Source organism: Symphalangus syndactylus, chromosome 17, assembly GCF_028878055.3.
Source record: "Symphalangus syndactylus isolate Jambi chromosome 17, NHGRI_mSymSyn1-v2.1_pri, whole genome shotgun sequence".
NCBI lineage: Eukaryota > Metazoa > Chordata > Mammalia > Primates > Hylobatidae > Symphalangus > Symphalangus syndactylus.
In genome coordinates, this window is record NC_072439.2 from 71,402,501 (window position 1) to 71,419,145 (window position 16,645).

The 16,645-nt window shown below is 36.6% G+C and overlaps 1 protein-coding gene across 3 annotated transcripts in view; it reads left to right on the plus strand.

Annotated features, from left to right (window-relative positions):
* MYNN (myoneurin) overlaps positions 1-16,017 on the plus strand; it is a 17,048-nt gene extending 1,031 nt beyond the window's left edge. For 2 of the 3 annotated variants that reach the window (XM_063621629.1, XM_063621630.1), the window contains 8 exons: positions 1-299; positions 1,105-1,401; positions 5,631-6,424; positions 7,454-7,613; positions 9,319-9,497; positions 10,315-10,398; positions 11,456-11,542; positions 13,247-16,017. The exon at positions 1-299 is cut by the window's left edge. In XM_063621629.1, coding sequence (XP_063477699.1) covers positions 1,136-1,401; positions 5,631-6,424; positions 7,454-7,613; positions 9,319-9,497; positions 10,315-10,398; positions 11,456-11,542; positions 13,247-13,509 — 1,833 coding nt within the window. In that variant the 5' untranslated portion in view covers positions 1-299; positions 1,105-1,135 and the 3' untranslated portion in view covers positions 13,510-16,017. The remainder of the gene's footprint in view (positions 300-1,104; positions 1,402-5,630; positions 6,425-7,453; positions 7,614-9,318; positions 9,498-10,314; positions 10,399-11,455; positions 11,543-13,246) is intronic. The other variant, XM_063621631.1, reaches the window with a different exon arrangement.
* Positions 16,018-16,645: the final 628 nt, after the last annotated feature.

Genomic DNA, 16,645 nt, shown 5'->3' on the forward strand with positions numbered 1-16,645 from the left:
TGAGGAAGACAGGCGGAGCGCTGCGACCTAGCGAGCCCTCAGCTCTCGTATCCATGACGCCTGCTGCTTCGGGGGACCCCTGGCATGATGGGGAGTGGGTCTCTGTGGGACATCCTGTCCCGCCCTGGCCGGCGCCGGACCCCCATGGCCCCAGAACCTCCCGCACTGCCACGGGATGACAGAGCCGGACGTGACGCCACTGTGGAAGGAAGGGAGGAGCGGAGCGTGGCGCGGTGACGTCCTCCCAAGATGGCGGAGTCAGAGTGAAGAAACTGTGTTCCTCCCTTGGGTTGCTATCGGTGAGTTCCTACTTCACCCCCAGCCCGCCATTCCCGGTCTTTCCAGAACCTGGGCCATCGGAGGGCAGGCTCCTTGGAGTTCCAGCACAGGTCGGGGCGCAGGTGGAAGGCTTGGGCTAGGCAGCCTCGGGGTGGCCTGGGCCATAACCTCTGCTGTGGGAATTCGCGGGAGTGGGAGCTGGGCAGAGGGCAGGGCGGCAGAAGCCGAGGAGGGACTGGCTTTGGTTGTCACTCTCGGATGCCGCCTCGCGTAGAGAGAGTGGGAAGGGAGAAGGTGTGGCCTCCTTGGCGCGAGTGATAGAACCTTTGACAACAAGCCATGGCCCGGCGCATTCCCGGCATTCTGGGCAGCCACCTCGCGTTTTGGAGAAACTGCACTGGGGAAACTAACAGGTTTCGGCGATTTGAGAGCAGTTTTTAAAAACTCGTACTGTTCTGCCCCTGTCAGTCCCAAGAGATCATGTCTTAGTGGTTTAAAAAATTTTTTTGTAACATGAGTATGTCTACTGAGCTTGAAAATCTGAGGGTTCAACTGATGTGAAAGCGTCAGGTTTTGCGGTGCTTTTTTCAGGTGGTAGAAGTATTGCCATTCACCGTCACTTATTGATGTGTCCAAACGATTGTGTTAGTTGGTCAAGGTAACCAAAGATAGAAAGGCACTCATCCCTTCATTCTTAACCATATATGTTTGATAAAGATTTTCAAGGGGGCTAAAATTGTTAAAGTTATGTCCTCTGTCCCTTCCCTCACTGAGCGTTGATGAAAACTTACGGTTACTGATTTACTATTTCTTTTTGTCTTTTAGATCAAGGGTAAAATTCCATTCTGATATCAAAATGCAGTATTCGCACCACTGTGAGCACCTTTTAGAGAGACTGAACAAACAGCGGGAAGCAGGTTTTCTTTGTGACTGCACCATAGTGATTGGGGAATTCCAGTTTAAAGCTCATAGGAATGTGCTGGCCTCCTTTAGTGAGTATTTTGGTGCGATCTACAGAAGCACTTCTGAGAACAATGTCTTTCTTGATCAGAGTCAGGTGAAGGCTGATGGATTTCAGAAACTGTTGGAGTTTATATACACAGGAACTTTAAATCTTGACAGGTAAAGTACACATTTTATTTTCAGTTATAAAAGCTAGTCAGTAGTCTTCACAGCAAAAGTAGATGTGTATTTTTTCCATTCTCTGAACTCAAATTCTTCAACTATTTATGCACACAATGTTTGTTTTTATAAAGAATTCAGTATCACTGATTTAGGATAAGCAGGCAATATTTCATAAGCACAGATAATAAACAGTAAAATTTCTGACACGTTTATTTACTTAAAGCCTGTGATTTCACTTATGTAAACTTGAACATTAAACACAATGAATTTTATTTATTTTATTTTTGAGATGGGCTCACCGTCACCCAGGCTGGAGTGCAGTGGCGCGATCTCGGCTCACTGCAACCTCTGCCTCCCGGGTTCAAGCGATTCTCCCACCCCAGCCTCCTTAGTAACTGGGACTACAGGCGTGCACTACCACACCTGGCTAATTTTTGTATTTTTTGGTAGAGACAGGGTTTCACCATGCTGGCCAGGCTGCAAACACAAAAAATTCTAAGTTGCTCCCAGTTTCCCATTGCTTTTTGGTTCTTGAATTCCTCTGGTCTTCTGTCTCCCTGATTCTGACTCCTGTTATCTCTATTAACCTACCAGTACTAATACTGAAGTAAGGTCAGAGATGCTAGAATGATTCTCTAAGATGCTTACTGATGTCACTGCATTAACAAGAAGTAGGTTCTGAGGAATCTGATAATGCAGGCACTGTGTGTCTCCCCTATATAACGAACCATGTAATTAGATAATTATCAAAACATTTACTGATTGTAGGTGAAAAGGTGGAGGGAATAAAAGCAAAGAGAAACTGATTAAATTACCCCTGTCTCATTTCTGTCTCTCTTATGAAAGTGAACATGAGTAGACTGTTCATAATCTTCTGACATAGGAAGATTATAGGCTTTGGAATTAGATCTTTCCTGTCAGTCGCTATGTCTCCTTGAGCATGATGCAATCTCTCTGGGCCTCAGTTTCCCCATCTGTCAACATCAGATGGTAATAACTACCTTGAGGCTAAATAAGGTTTTACTTGATCCTTATTCACTTCCCACTGAACGTTAATTTCTTTATTTTTCTTCTTTACCCTCTCCTCCCCCTTTAATTCCACATTTCTTGGAGAAAAAATAGAAAAAAGAAACACTTGAAATTCTGCTACCCACTGATAACCCCTGTTAACCTTTTGATATATATTAATTCATTCTTTTCCAGATCTCTGTAGAGATGTGTGTGTATACATTAAGCAAAATCTTTCCCTCCCTTTTATATTATAACATCGTGGAAATATACTTATTTAAAAATCTAGAATCAGGGTGCTGATTAATCCTTTTGACGAGGAAACATTCTTGTGTAAGAAGTATCCAGTGGGGGGAGTGGAGAGAGAGAAAAGTAAACTTCCATGCTATTTTGGAATTATTTTTAAATTTTGGTATGATGAAATCTTCAAGTGAGTTCTTTATAAGTTGATTAAAGGAAAAGAGCAGTGTGAATTTTGGCTGGACTTCAATTTAATGGTTTCCATTTCTCTCAATTAACTATGCAAAACAAAAAATCTTGATTTGAATACACGGTAAAGCACTCTTCTTTGAGACTTCATGCAAAGAACCAATGTGAAGAACAACCAGGTGTTTTCTTCAGTCTCTTTTGGTACATATCTTTCCTGGGGACTGCGGAGCTAGTTCCTCGAGTTCAGCTAGAAATGTAAGAGAGGATTTATACCAAAATAGAAAGGCTTACAACTTAGTGGTTAAGAAAACAGGTAGAATAATAGAATTAAGTTGGCTCAGGGGCCAGATTACCTTGGTCAAATCTTGGTTCTAACTTTCTGTGCTCTTAGACAGGTTACTTTATTTCTTTGGACTTCTGATTTTTCACTTGTATGTAAAATGAGGATTATAATAGATTTCATAGGCATATCCTGAGGATAATCTTATAAAGCATTTAGGCATGTGCCTGGCAATATGTAATTAAATGACCTTCAGTGACTGTTCACAAGATGTTATCTAATACTTGTAAACAAAAGCAAATCTGCTATTGAAGTAAATATTGATTGGTGCTCTTAACTGTGACTGAGATTATAGCCATCTATGAAATAGTTTGTATGAATTACCATTTCAATGTTGAACAATTTTTTTTTGTTTGTTTGTTTGAGACGGAGTCTCACTCTGTCACCCAGGCTGGAGTGCAATGGCGTGATCTCGGCTCACTGCAACCTCCACCTCCCAGGTTCAAGGGATTCTCCTGCCTCAGCCTCCCGAGTAGCTGGGATTACAGGCACCCGCCATCATGCCCGGCTAATTTTTGTATTTTGTAGAGACTGGGTTTTACCATGTTGGCCAGGCTGGTCTTGAACTCCTGACCTTAGGTTATCTGCCCACCTTGGCCTTACCGGCGTAAGCGACTGCACCCGGCCTTGAACAATTAATGTATGACTTCCTGCTAACTTATGTTGGTCTTAAAGGCTACCTGACCTTGTTATCTGTTTGGCGGTTTATTTTATGGAGCACTAAACACAATTAGAGACCAAAAGACCTTTTTTAGTGGCCCAGCCCAAAAGACAATTTTTAGAAAGCTGTTGTGACGCTCAGTTAAATAAGGGGAAACATACAGGTGGCACTTGAGGCAAAGCAAGTTTAATTAGAAGATAATGAGAACATGGGTAGTGATGTGTAGATACTGTAGCATACTTTTAGAGATCTTAGAGGTTCATGACACTAGTTATTTTTTATTTTATTTTATTTTTTATTTTATTTTTATTTTATTTTATTTTGTTTAGTCCTTTAAAATAGTATCACCAGCACTATATTTACATTGTCAGCTATGATTAAAACCCTTTTCTGGCTTATACTTACAACAAAGAGGGAAAGAGATCATCTTCCTAAAGATAAACCATATTTAGGGGAAAAAAATCAAGTAGGAAGATTATTTGAGGGTAAGGGGTGTGTGTGTCTGTGTGTGTGTGTGTTTCCATCCTCAAATACTTACAACAGTCATGTTTTTAGTGTTAGTACCAACTCAACTCTAATTTTACAGCTAAGAAAGTTGAACCCCCCCAAAGATGCTGACTTACCCTAATTAAGTCAGCTAGTAATGCCAGAGCCAGTGCTAGATTAATCAAACAACCTTTCACCACATTGTGAACTTCTGAAGGGCAGAGACTATTTACTTATTAATATCTTAGTACCACACATGGTAGATGCTCAGTAAACATTTGACTAGAATATTGAACAAGGTGGCTTAAGTCTTTCTTTGTAACTCTCATATCACAAACACTCCAGCTAATTTGGGTTGAGTATCACCAAAGAAGGTGGGAGGGTTGCTAGAGAGAGTTTAACATTCTAAAACCTTGTTCCTCTAAGTGGATTCCTTTAAGCAACATTGGCATCACCTGGAAGTGTATTAAGAAATGCAGGCTGTGCTGGTGGCTCACACTTGTAATCCTAGCACTTTGGGAGCCCATGGTGGGACGATCACTTGAGGCCAAGAGTTGGAGACCAGCCTGGGCAGCATAGCAAGACCCTGCCTCTACAAAAAAAATAGCCAGGTATGGTTGCACATGCTTGTAGTCCCACTTACTTGGGAAGCTGATGCAGAAGCCCAGGAGTTCAAGGCTGCAGTGAGTTATCATTATACCAGTGCACTTCTGCTTGAGCAACAGAGGAATACCCCATCTCAAAACAGAAAAAGAATGCAGAATCTCAGGCCCCATCACAGACCTACTGAATTTGAATCTACATTTAACAAGATTCCTGGGTGATTCACATGCACAGCAAAGTTTGGGAAACATAATTAAAGTCCTTCACAGGGGAGCAGGAGAAAATAGTAGGAAACAAGTGTCATTAGACTTTCCCTCTTGCCAATGCAGAAAAGTTGGTTGCTATCTGAAGAGGCCTCAGGATGAATGGAGGAGGTAGTGAGTTACCATCAGCTATTTTTGTGTTCTAGGGTTTTTTAAAAAAAAAAGCCAGAAAATTTAACATTTAATTTTTCTGCAGTGGTTCACTGTCAGCTGTGAATAGCCATTATCTTTCATCTCTTGAAGTTCTGTAAAATTGGAGATTTTTTACCTAAACATTATTCTGAATGAATTTATAAATATATTTTTCTCTTAGTTGTGTGTTTTTCAGCGTTCTGCTTCATTAGGTCTTTAAAATACATTGAAATATATATGCAGCTCTGTTTCGAAAAGTTTTTTTTTGATCAGAATATTGTCATGTAGCCTTGTTTCCTTACAGTTGGAATGTTAAAGAAATTCATCAGGCTGCTGACTATCTCAAAGTGGAAGAGGTGGTCACTAAATGCAAAATAAAGATGGAAGATTTTGCTTTTATTGCTAATCCTTCTTCTACAGAGATTTCTAGTATTACTGGAAACATTGAATTGAATCAACAGACTTGTCTTCTTACTCTGCGAGATTATAATAATCGAGAGAAATCAGAAGTATCTACAGATTTGATTCAGGCAAATCCTAAACAAGGGGCGTTAGCAAAAAAGTCATCTCAAACAAAAAAGAAGAAGAAGGCTTTCAACTCCCCGAAAACAGGGCAGAATAAAACAGTGCAATATCCCAGTGACATCTTAGAGAATGCATCTGTTGAATTATTCCTAGATGCAAATAAACTGTCCACACCTGTAGTAGAACAAGTTGCACAAATAAATGATAATTCAGAACTCGAGTTGACATCAGTAGTGGAAAATACTTTTCCAGCACAAGATATTGTGCACGCTGTTACAGTGAAACGGAAACGTGGAAAATCACAGCCAAACTGTGCTCTGAAAGAACACTCTATGTCTAATATAGCCAGTGTCAACAGTCCTTATGAGGCGGAGAACTGCGGGGAAGAGCTGGATCAGAGGTATTCCAAGGCCAAGCCAATGTGTAACACATGTGGGAAAGTGTTTTCAGAAGCTAGCAGTTTGAGAAGGCACATGAGAATACATAAAGGAGTCAAACCTTACGTCTGCCACTTATGTGGAAAGGCATTTACCCAATGTAACCAGCTGAAAACACATGTAAGAACTCATACAGGTGAGACGGGTGTGTGGGGAGATATAATTATTGTTATACTGTGACTGAAATAGTGTATTTTTATAGAGAGTACTTAGCACACACTACTTGTGACCAGAATTTGGTATATTTTTCTATTCATCAAAGTATTTAACAGTGTTAAACTGTTGAAAATGTATTTGTAATTGTAACCCAAGTATTTAATGGCTGTTTAAGCCCTAATGCATCAACTCCTTATACCATTTTCCCTCCAAATAGGCATGTTGATTCTAGCTTACCAAGTATTTAACAGAGCCAAAGACATTAAAACTGATAAAGAGAAAATGTAATTACAATTCAGGCCAATTTTCAGATATTGCCAACACTTCTTATTACGTACTTCCTAGACTCTGTTGACTTCTGAACATGTTCATTGGAATTACACATACAGTGTTCCCTAAGCTTCTACAGTTACCTTTATTTTGCATGTCCTCTACCTGGTTGTAAAGTATGAGCACCCATTAGTACGTTTAGATTCGTACTTTTTTTTTTTTTTTGAGACGGAGTCTCACTCTGTCGCCCAGGCTGGAGTGCAGTGGTGCAATCTCGGCTCACTGCAAGCTCCGCCTACCGAGTTCACGCCATTCTCCTGCCTCAGCCTCCCAAGTAGCTGGGACTACAGGTGCCTGCCACCACGCCCGGCTAATTTTTTGGTATTTTTAGTAGAGACTGGATTTCACCGTGTTAGCCAGGATGGTCTCGATCCCCTGACCTCGTGATCCACCTGCCTCGGCGTCCCAAAGTGCTGGGATTACAGGCATGAGCCACCGAGCCCAGCCCTAAATTCGTACTTTTTAAAATGCTGTATGTACTTCTCTCGTGAATTAGGAAACACTAATTTCTTCTAATTCTACTGGTGTTTTCAGTGGTCTGGAAAAGATTATATTTGTTTTCAGTTCCAACAGTTAACATTTTCTTAATAACAAAGCTAGTACTGTTGATGAAATCTTATATGACTTATGCAACCAAAACACTATTTTCTTCTAAATATAAATTTTATTGTTCTTTTAGGTGAGAAGCCATACAAATGTGAATTGTGTGATAAAGGATTTGCTCAGAAATGTCAGCTAGTCTTCCATAGTCGCATGCATCATGGTGAAGAAAAACCCTATAAATGTGATGTATGCAACTTACAGTTCGCAACTTCTAGCAATCTCAAGATTCATGCAAGGTGAAAAACCAAATGAGTTGTTTGATCTTTTAGTCTTTTAATCACCATAGTCTTATGAATAGACTATTATACTAGAATTCAGGACAGTAGAATTGTAATTGTGGTTCCACCAAACAGCATTAACATATTCAAGGAACCACAAGGAAGCCATAGTGGTTGATAGGAAATAAGCAGGGGGTGGGGACTACTAGGAAATAAGGTCAGACTGGTCCAGAAATAAGATCAGAATGGTCCAGAATGCAACTTAAGAGGATCATTCTGACTGGTATAGGATTATAAGAGTGGAATCAGGGTAAACAGGAATCTATAAATAAAACCCAAGCAAGGGTGATGGTGGTTCAGGCCAGGGTGGCAGCAGTGAAAGAAATAAGTAGTAGTAGATTCTGGATATATTGTAAAGTTAGAAATAACAGAATTTGCAGACAGATTGTATGTGAAGTCTGGAAGAGAGTCAAAGATGATTCTGAGGTTTTGGGCCTGAACCCCTATAAAGATGGAGTTGCCATTAACTGAGATAGAGAAGGTTTGCGGGTAGAACAGTTTAAGTGGAAGTGCAGGAATTTATGAGTACAGTTCTGTGCATGTTAAATTTGAGATGACTTACACTTCTGAATAGAGGTGTGCAATAGATAATTGGTTATCTAAGTCTGCAATTCAGGGGACTGGTTTGAGCTGAAGATAACAGTTTGGCAGTCATCAGCATATGACAGTATTTAAAGCTGTAACCCTGGCTAAGGTCACCAAGAGAGTGAATGTGGACAGAAGAAATCAAAAGATGGCCCTGAGGCACTCTAACTTTATGAGTTCTGAGAGATGGGTGAGAACCAGCAGAGGTGACTAGGAAGGAGCAGCCAGTAGAGGAGGAAAATCAGGAGAGAGGGCTGCCCTGGAATCCCAAATGAAGGAAGTTATTCCAGATGGGAGTGGTCAATTGTAAAATTCTGTGATAGAGAGATGAAGACTGAGAATTGACATGGATTTAGCCAAGTGGGAAGTCAGCAGTGCTCTTGACAAAAGTATCATTAGTAGAGGCCAGTAGAGAAGAAATGGAAGTAGATAGAACACTTGGAGTCTCAAGGTTTTGGTAAAGGGAAGCAGAGAATGGAGGAGCACGTAAGGTCAAAGGTCTTTGTTTTGTTTTTGTTTTTTTTAATATGGGAGACATCAGTATATTTGTATATCATAATCCAATGGAGTGAGAAACATGGATGATGTAGGACTGGGGAAACTGCAGAAGTGATATCATTAAGTAGGATCTCAAGTATATAAATTAGAATTGATAGATTCAGATGAACTGTCACCCTCATGTCATATGAATTTTTCTCAGTGAAATAGGAAGCAGGGATGTCACCTGAGAGTAACAATGGGCGAGGAGATGCTGATGGTTTGAGGAGAGAGTTTTCACGAGTCAAAGAGTGACTAGACTCGTGAAAATAATTGCCTGCAGTATTAGGGACCCACTGACAACCATATAAAGATCATAGAACTAATGTTTTGATAATAAGTAATCTCAGAACTAATGTTTTGATAATAAGTAAAATATTTGTTTTTGGCAGTGTTTACACTGAAACAACTACTGATTTTAAATACATCGTCTTGGCCTGTTAAGATGACATGAAATAAAATGTATAAAAAAATTTATGAATTCTTGCTATATAGACTGACCTCCAAATTGTTTTACTTATTTAACTTTATTTACCAATAGGAAGCATAGTGGAGAGAAGCCATATGTCTGTGATAGGTGTGGACAGAGATTTGCTCAAGCCAGCACACTGACCTATCATGTCCGTAGGCATACTGGAGAAAAGCCTTATGTATGTGATACCTGTGGGAAGGCATTTGCTGTCTCTAGTTCTCTTATCACTCATTCTCGAAAACATACAGGTAAGTTTGACAGGGAGAGACTGCTTAAAATAAAGTTATAAATAAAAAGGGGACTTGGGCCTTTAGCGAAGTAGATTGGAAACTTTGTAGTTAGATATCTGTTTATACTTCTATAAGCTATGTTTATGATTTTCACATATTTGTTAAATATAAAAGCTGACTTATTTTCTAGAATAATACAAGGTGGGTGAAATAAACTATATAACTTACACATTAAAATCAGTGAGATAATTTTGATATTATATAAACTTGCATTGAGATGCGTTTTGTGACTTTAAAAAAACCTTTTCAGCTTCCTGAAGGGTCATCTCCTATAGTTAGGGTTGAGTGGGTTTGGGTTGAACACTGATTTTTTAACTTCTTAGGACTTTTCCTACACAGATATTCTGAGATTTTCAAATAAAGTAATTCAGATGCAAAATAGCAGTTTGGAAACAAATTGCTTTTTTAGGGTACATTTTTTAAAAGACTTCCCTACATACTTTTGTTCTCCTTTATTAATATAGTAGATAGCAAGAATAGAAGTGTGGGTTTATGAATTGACATGTTCTTAATCATATAAAAATCAAATTCCTTGCCCAAATCATCTCTACTAGAAGGGACATTTTCAGGAATAAAGTTTTAATATATGAAAACTTATGAATAGTATACAATAATTACTAATATTCATTTACTTGGATCACTGAAAATACCTCTAAAGTACAATATAGAGAGATTTTAATTTAAATAATATTTAAGCTTACTTTAGATTATTTGTAATTGATAAATATTATATTGGTATAGTACACCACTTCGCTATCTTTTATTTTCCATCTAGGTGAAAAACCATACATATGTGGTATTTGTGGGAAAAGTTTTATTTCCTCAGGAGAGCTCAACAAACACTTTCGGTCCCATACAGGTCTGTGTTTAGGGAGAACGTATTATTTTTTGTTCTCTCTTAATTTCTTTTTATGTAAACCTTGACTTTTAAGCCATTATGGACTATGTGGTATTTAGTCATATTATACCTATAGCAATATCTTAATGTATAAATATCAACTTATTTGCTTATTTTGTTTTTTAGTTGTTTGGAGTATGAATTAAATTTGTTAAAGAATTGTGTTGGTTTTCCAAGAAATATGCCAGATAATCAATAGTTTTTAAATTATTTGGATTAAATTGCACAGATATACCAAGAAATGAAAAGGAATAGGTAATACCAAGATAACATCAGATTTTCTTACTAAACAGTGTTTAGTATGCAATTTTTAGGAACAAATTTTAATTTTGACATGTTTATTGTAAAAAGTAGTTTGTAAATTATATAAAGAAAATATTGAATGTAAAAAATTTTAAAACAAAGGAAAATGCCACTTTGAAAGAGTACTGTTCTGACATTCTCTTTTTAAAAATTCCTCATAATTCTTACCTAGAATAATGTGAGTACTTAATAGAGATTTAGTAAGTTTTTGGTGACTTTATATTCTCACGTGCTTTAGTTTACACCGTAAAGCACTGAACAGTTCTTATTTCCAAAGAAGTGTAATATTGTAGCACGTTGTCAGTATTTTTAAGGATTTTCTAATTTGTCAGGTACCTGAGAGCAGACACCATGATTATTACACTTATTTTCTCCCAGCTGTATCTCTTAGCCAGTGTCTGGCATGTAATTGACACTCACTAAGTGTTTTCATACAAATACAAGAGTAGGCTTTTGTTTGTTTTAGTTTGCAAATACATTTCTGTTCATGAAAATGCTCAAGTTTTCTTGAGATACAGATTTTTTGTATAAAGGAGTGTCTAGGTTGTATAGAATCTTTCATTTCACTATATTATAACCAGGTGATTAAAGTGACAATTTGAAACCAAATTTAAACACTAATAATTTTTGCCTTGTGTTCATAAACGTTGATATTTTTGTCTTAGCTAGCAGCTTTTAAAATCTTGAAATTTAAACTTTTAAATTTGTTTTTCAGGAGAAAGACCATTTATCTGCGAATTATGTGGAAATTCTTATACAGATATTAAAAATTTAAAGAAGCACAAAACAAAAGTCCATTCTGGTAAATGCTTGTGTTTTGTTTTGTTTTGTTTTTAATTTGGTGCTCATATTAGTGCTATTCCTTAAAATGTTGAGATGAGATGTACATTTAAGCAGTTTACATTAAATGTCTATTTCAAAAACTAGGTATATACATGTGAGGAAAGTAGCTTTTTTGCAGAAACATTCACTCTGGATTTCTTTTCATATTGAGTCTCTTATTAAAAAAAAAAAACTTGAAACATTTCCTCCTTTTAAAACCTGACTTAATAACAGTCCCAAGCATGAAGGAACATATAAGCAAGCTATGTGTCACTGTTTCCCATACTGGAGTCTGGATAACTCAGGGTTTACGGTGGTTCTTATGAAAAAAGAAAAGGGGGGGTGTGTGTTATGAACACTAGTCCAGAAATGTTTAAGAGGAAATAGGGAAACAGATAGCCCTACATTGTTATAATATATTAAAATGGAAAGCCAAACAACAAGTTTTGAGTCCATTGGTTAAAGTGAATTCTTGAAAAAGTTTCCCTGTGCTTAGCATTTTATTCTGTCATTATTAGACATGACACTAGGCCCTTCTGGTGTGTAAATACTTAAACATCATAAGTATTAAGTTAGAAACATCTAAAAACTGCAGTAAGTCATTAATTTAACCACTTGTTAAATTTCTGTAAAGTGTACTTTCAGGGAATATGAAGTTAAACAAGGCATAGTTCTGGTACTCAAAGCACTTACAACCTGGTGTGCGAGAGCAGAAACCTAAATAAATAAATAAACTAAATAAATAAATAGGGAAAATGTAGGGCATAATCGACACAAAAGTGCTAAAGAAGATACTGCATTTTTATGAGGTCAGTACTAGAAAAAACTTAATTTTAGGGAACTTGAAGGATGGAGAAGAGTTCAAAGATGGAGATGGGAAGAGAGGATTCATTCCAGGCAGAGAACATTGTAAAGAGTCAGTGGGACAAGAGGGAAACCTTGGCTAGTTGAAGTGAAGAGTAGTTTGGGAAGAATACAGATAATTACAATTTTACGAAAGCAGTTTTGTCTGCCTAACAAGGACGGTGAAACCAAAATCATGTCAACACTTCAGAGTAACGGAAGCATGTTAAAGCCATTGGAAAATTTGAAGGCAAAAGTACATCTTTAGTCAGTGTGCTAATTGCTCCCTTTAGTAGAGCAGAATTTCTCACCTCTGAAAATATATGAAAGTGCCATACATACTGTTCTGAACTCACAGAATAATATGAACAACTTATTAAAAACATTCAGTGAATGAATAGAATATTTCTTATCACTATTTAATATTTTGAGGGAGTTTAAGAAGTATAACTTGACATTTACTCTCAAAGAATTTACAGTCTGGTTGAGGATTCAAGGCATACCTCAGTAGGATGTTAAATGGCAATAAGAGAGATAGATGCCACAAGGCAGTATATGAAAATTGACAAATGTGTGATTAAGCAGATAAAACAGCTCACCTTGTTTCATTCTTAATCAAGTCCATTTTTTTTATTAATGGAGTTGGTGCTTGAACTTAACCTTGAAGCCCAGATTGAATTTACATAGATAGTGAGGAGGGCATATCTACAAAAGAGAAACCGCTTGAGTAAAGGTATGGAGGTTGGAATGTAATTTCTGGGAATAGTAAGTACATTAGTCTACCTCAGGGGTTTAGTTTTGTTTTTAAAGATAATGTAGATTTTTTTTCCTTCCATTGTAGGTGCAGATAAAACTCTAGACTCCAGTGCAGAGGATCATACTGTGAGTGAACAAGATTCCATACAAAAAAGTCCTTTATCAGAAACTATGGATGTGAAGCCTTCTGATATGACTTTACCATTAGCTCTTCCAATTGGGACTGAGGACCATCACATGCTTCTGCCTGTCACAGATACTCAGTCTCCTACGTCAGATACGTTGTTGAGGTCAACTGTGAATGGGTATTCAGAACCACAGTTGATTTTTTTACAACAATTATACTGACTTTGTAAGGAATATGGAATTGCTAAGATATCATTGGTAGCAGACATCTCTGGTAAGGTGCATATATTCATATTAAATTCCCATTCATTTAAGTTGTGACCATTATTTTTCATTCACTGAAGTAAAAGCACCTGATGCTGCATCACAACTACAATGTTTGTTTTTATTTTTGGCTTTATGTCTATACTCCACAGAGAGCTTTTTAAGTAATGAATTATGTAGCACTATTTTGGGTGGATGAGTTTTATTTTCTTTTAAAGCTGCCTTAATTCCATTTTATTTTGCATTTTAGAATTGTCCTTCATTTACTAAATCAGCCAGTTAATGTGATTCAGTTTTGACCTGTGGGATTTTAAAATTTTCCTGCCCTCATAATTTAAGCAAAATCCACGATAGTATCAGCCCAAGAGTATGTTGCTATTTGTAAGCCCCATGGATCAATACATAAACTATGGAGAAAAAATAAAATTTCATATTTTCACTCGTGAAAATTTAGGTGCTGAAAAAGAATTGTGCTATTTCTCTATTAATATATTGTTAGAAATAACTTTTCTAATGAAACAAAAAATGTTTCTCAAAATCTAGAAAAGTGCATATAAATTTTTGTTCATTTAGAACTCAGTATTCTGGAGAAAACCAATGGTCAGTACTTTTGGTTTGAGTTATCTGAGATTATATTTTCAAAATGAATTTTAAGTAGATATTTGGTGTTTTTATCTTGTCAAAGACAGTTTCAAAATTTGATTCAGTTTATGTTTTATTCAGTTCTAAAATATTGGAGATGAGGAAAATGTACTTGAGTTTTGAAATATTTTGGTAAGCCTCTCTTATTCCTGTTATGCACTTTTTAAAATAAATATTAAATTCCAGAAAGAATTTTCTAGATATAAACTTAATGTATAGTAGAAATCACTTGGCTTCTAAATTTGGTACATTATTTTGCATAAAGAGTTAAGAAATTAACCTCAATTATAAGTAAATATTTTGAGTTAGCAGAAAGCCAACTTTAATTAAATATTTTGTATCTGAGTTTTCTATAAGTTTGGGGTTTGTTAATTTTATAAATTAAACCACAACTTTTGGTAGTGGTTGTAGTTTCACAATGGTCCTTTTCCTTCCAAATGAATGTGGAAAATTCGTTATTACCCTGATATTTGCACCACTCATCCCCATGCCACTTTTCCCACATATTAATTTATTTCACTGCCTGATCTTTGGATATGAAATTATCAGTTCCACAAAGTCAATTTTTATAGTGCCGACCAAACAGCATGATGATATTCTTTCTTTTTCTTTTTTTTTCCTCCCACAAGGCTGTTGTTCAGCGTGAGATGACATCATTTCTTATTTCTGCCATGCTGTGGCTTTTTTGTTTTCTGCTTTTAAACTACACCTGTAGTACAGTTAATATGTTTTTTATTGGTATTGATTTCTTTAATTCATTAATTTTCTCTATTTGGGACCCAAGTCATAAGAACCAATTAGAGGACATAATAAAAACACTTAATGCTTGTAGTCTGTAGAGATCTTTACCATTTCACAGCACACACATTATTTTCATAATAAATTGCCACTGGTGGGACATGGGACTGACTTATTTGAATAGAGTTTGAAATACCACCTTTGTATGATACAAACTTAATATTTGATTATTTTATCTAAGAAATCTATGCATGTGTATTAAGTTAAAATAGTGGGTTTAAATAAAATTAATACAGCATTAGAATGTTCACTTAATCTCTTCTGGGTTAAATGTGATAGGAATGTATTGGAATGTGAGGAAATTAGAGAAAATTAAAAGACTCAGCCTCTTTAGGAAGTTTGCTAAAATGGAGAGGTTATGTTTAATTTATTTATATCTTCATTAATCCAAGCATCTAATGAGCAAAAAACTGCTACAGTGACGTCATAATTCTATAAGGGCAATAGTTGCCAAATTTCCTCTGGTATTATTAGCATTTTGCCTTTGCATAGATTAGCCTTCAAATTTATTATTTTTAGTATTATTTGATATGATTGAAGTGGCTAAGATTGACTGAGCTTTTCTTGATCACATTTTCTGCTTCTTAGCTAAAGTAATTTTATTTAAATTGACATGGCTTGAGTTGTCATCATTTTCTGCTCTTCTAGAATGATGTGTAGAGAAAACTTGAAGATACTATCCCTTCTTTGGCATTTTTCTCTTAATGCTATGCTATTATTTATCATAATACGCATATATTTAGTTGTATCTGGTATCATTCTAACACTCATAACTACCATTTTAGTTAAGTCCAACTTTATATTTGTTACAATGCAGTGTTTTGGGAAAGGTCTATTAGTAATTATTTAAGTATTACATATTTTTATGGAAGTCTTTAGAAGGTGAAGATCTTACTGAGAAACTATTTTCTAAATAAATTTAATTTTGTTTTGCATTTGTATCAGATCATGCCTACTGTATGTTAGATTTTAGACTATTCTAAAAGAAACTGTAGATTATATAAAAATTTTTTTGCTGTTTTTAAATGGCATTTGTCTTATGCTTAATTTCACAGGATGATTTTGATAGAAAAATTTTAGAAAACCTTTTTTCAAAGGTAATGATTCTATCAGTTTCATTCCAACAGTAGCTTATTTCTGTGTTTCAGTCCTACAGAAATTGTGCAAGTGAGTAGTTGAAATAATGTACATGTACTAGTTTTTTAAAGTATTCTAAATAGCTCTAACATTTAATGCATATCAGAAACATGTTTAAGAAATAACAATATCCAGGCCCACCCCACCTATTGAATCAGACAGTTCCCAGGGCATATATATGCTGGAGAAGCCCCATAGGTGATTTTAATGTATACCAAACATGTAGAGTCTCACTCTGTTGCCCAGGCTGGAGTGCAGTGGCGTGATCTCAGCTAACTGCAACCTCTGCCTCCTGGATTCAAGCAATTCTCCTGCCTCAGCCTCCCGAGTAACTAGTACTACAGGTGCGTGCCACCACACCTGACTAATTTTTGTTAGAGATGGGGTTTCACTGTGTTGGCCAGGCTGGTCTCAAACTCCTGACCTCAGGTGATCTGCCCACTTCGACCTCCCAAAGTGCTGGGATTATAGGCATAAGCCACTGCGCCCAACTATGAACTACTATCTTAAACATTTC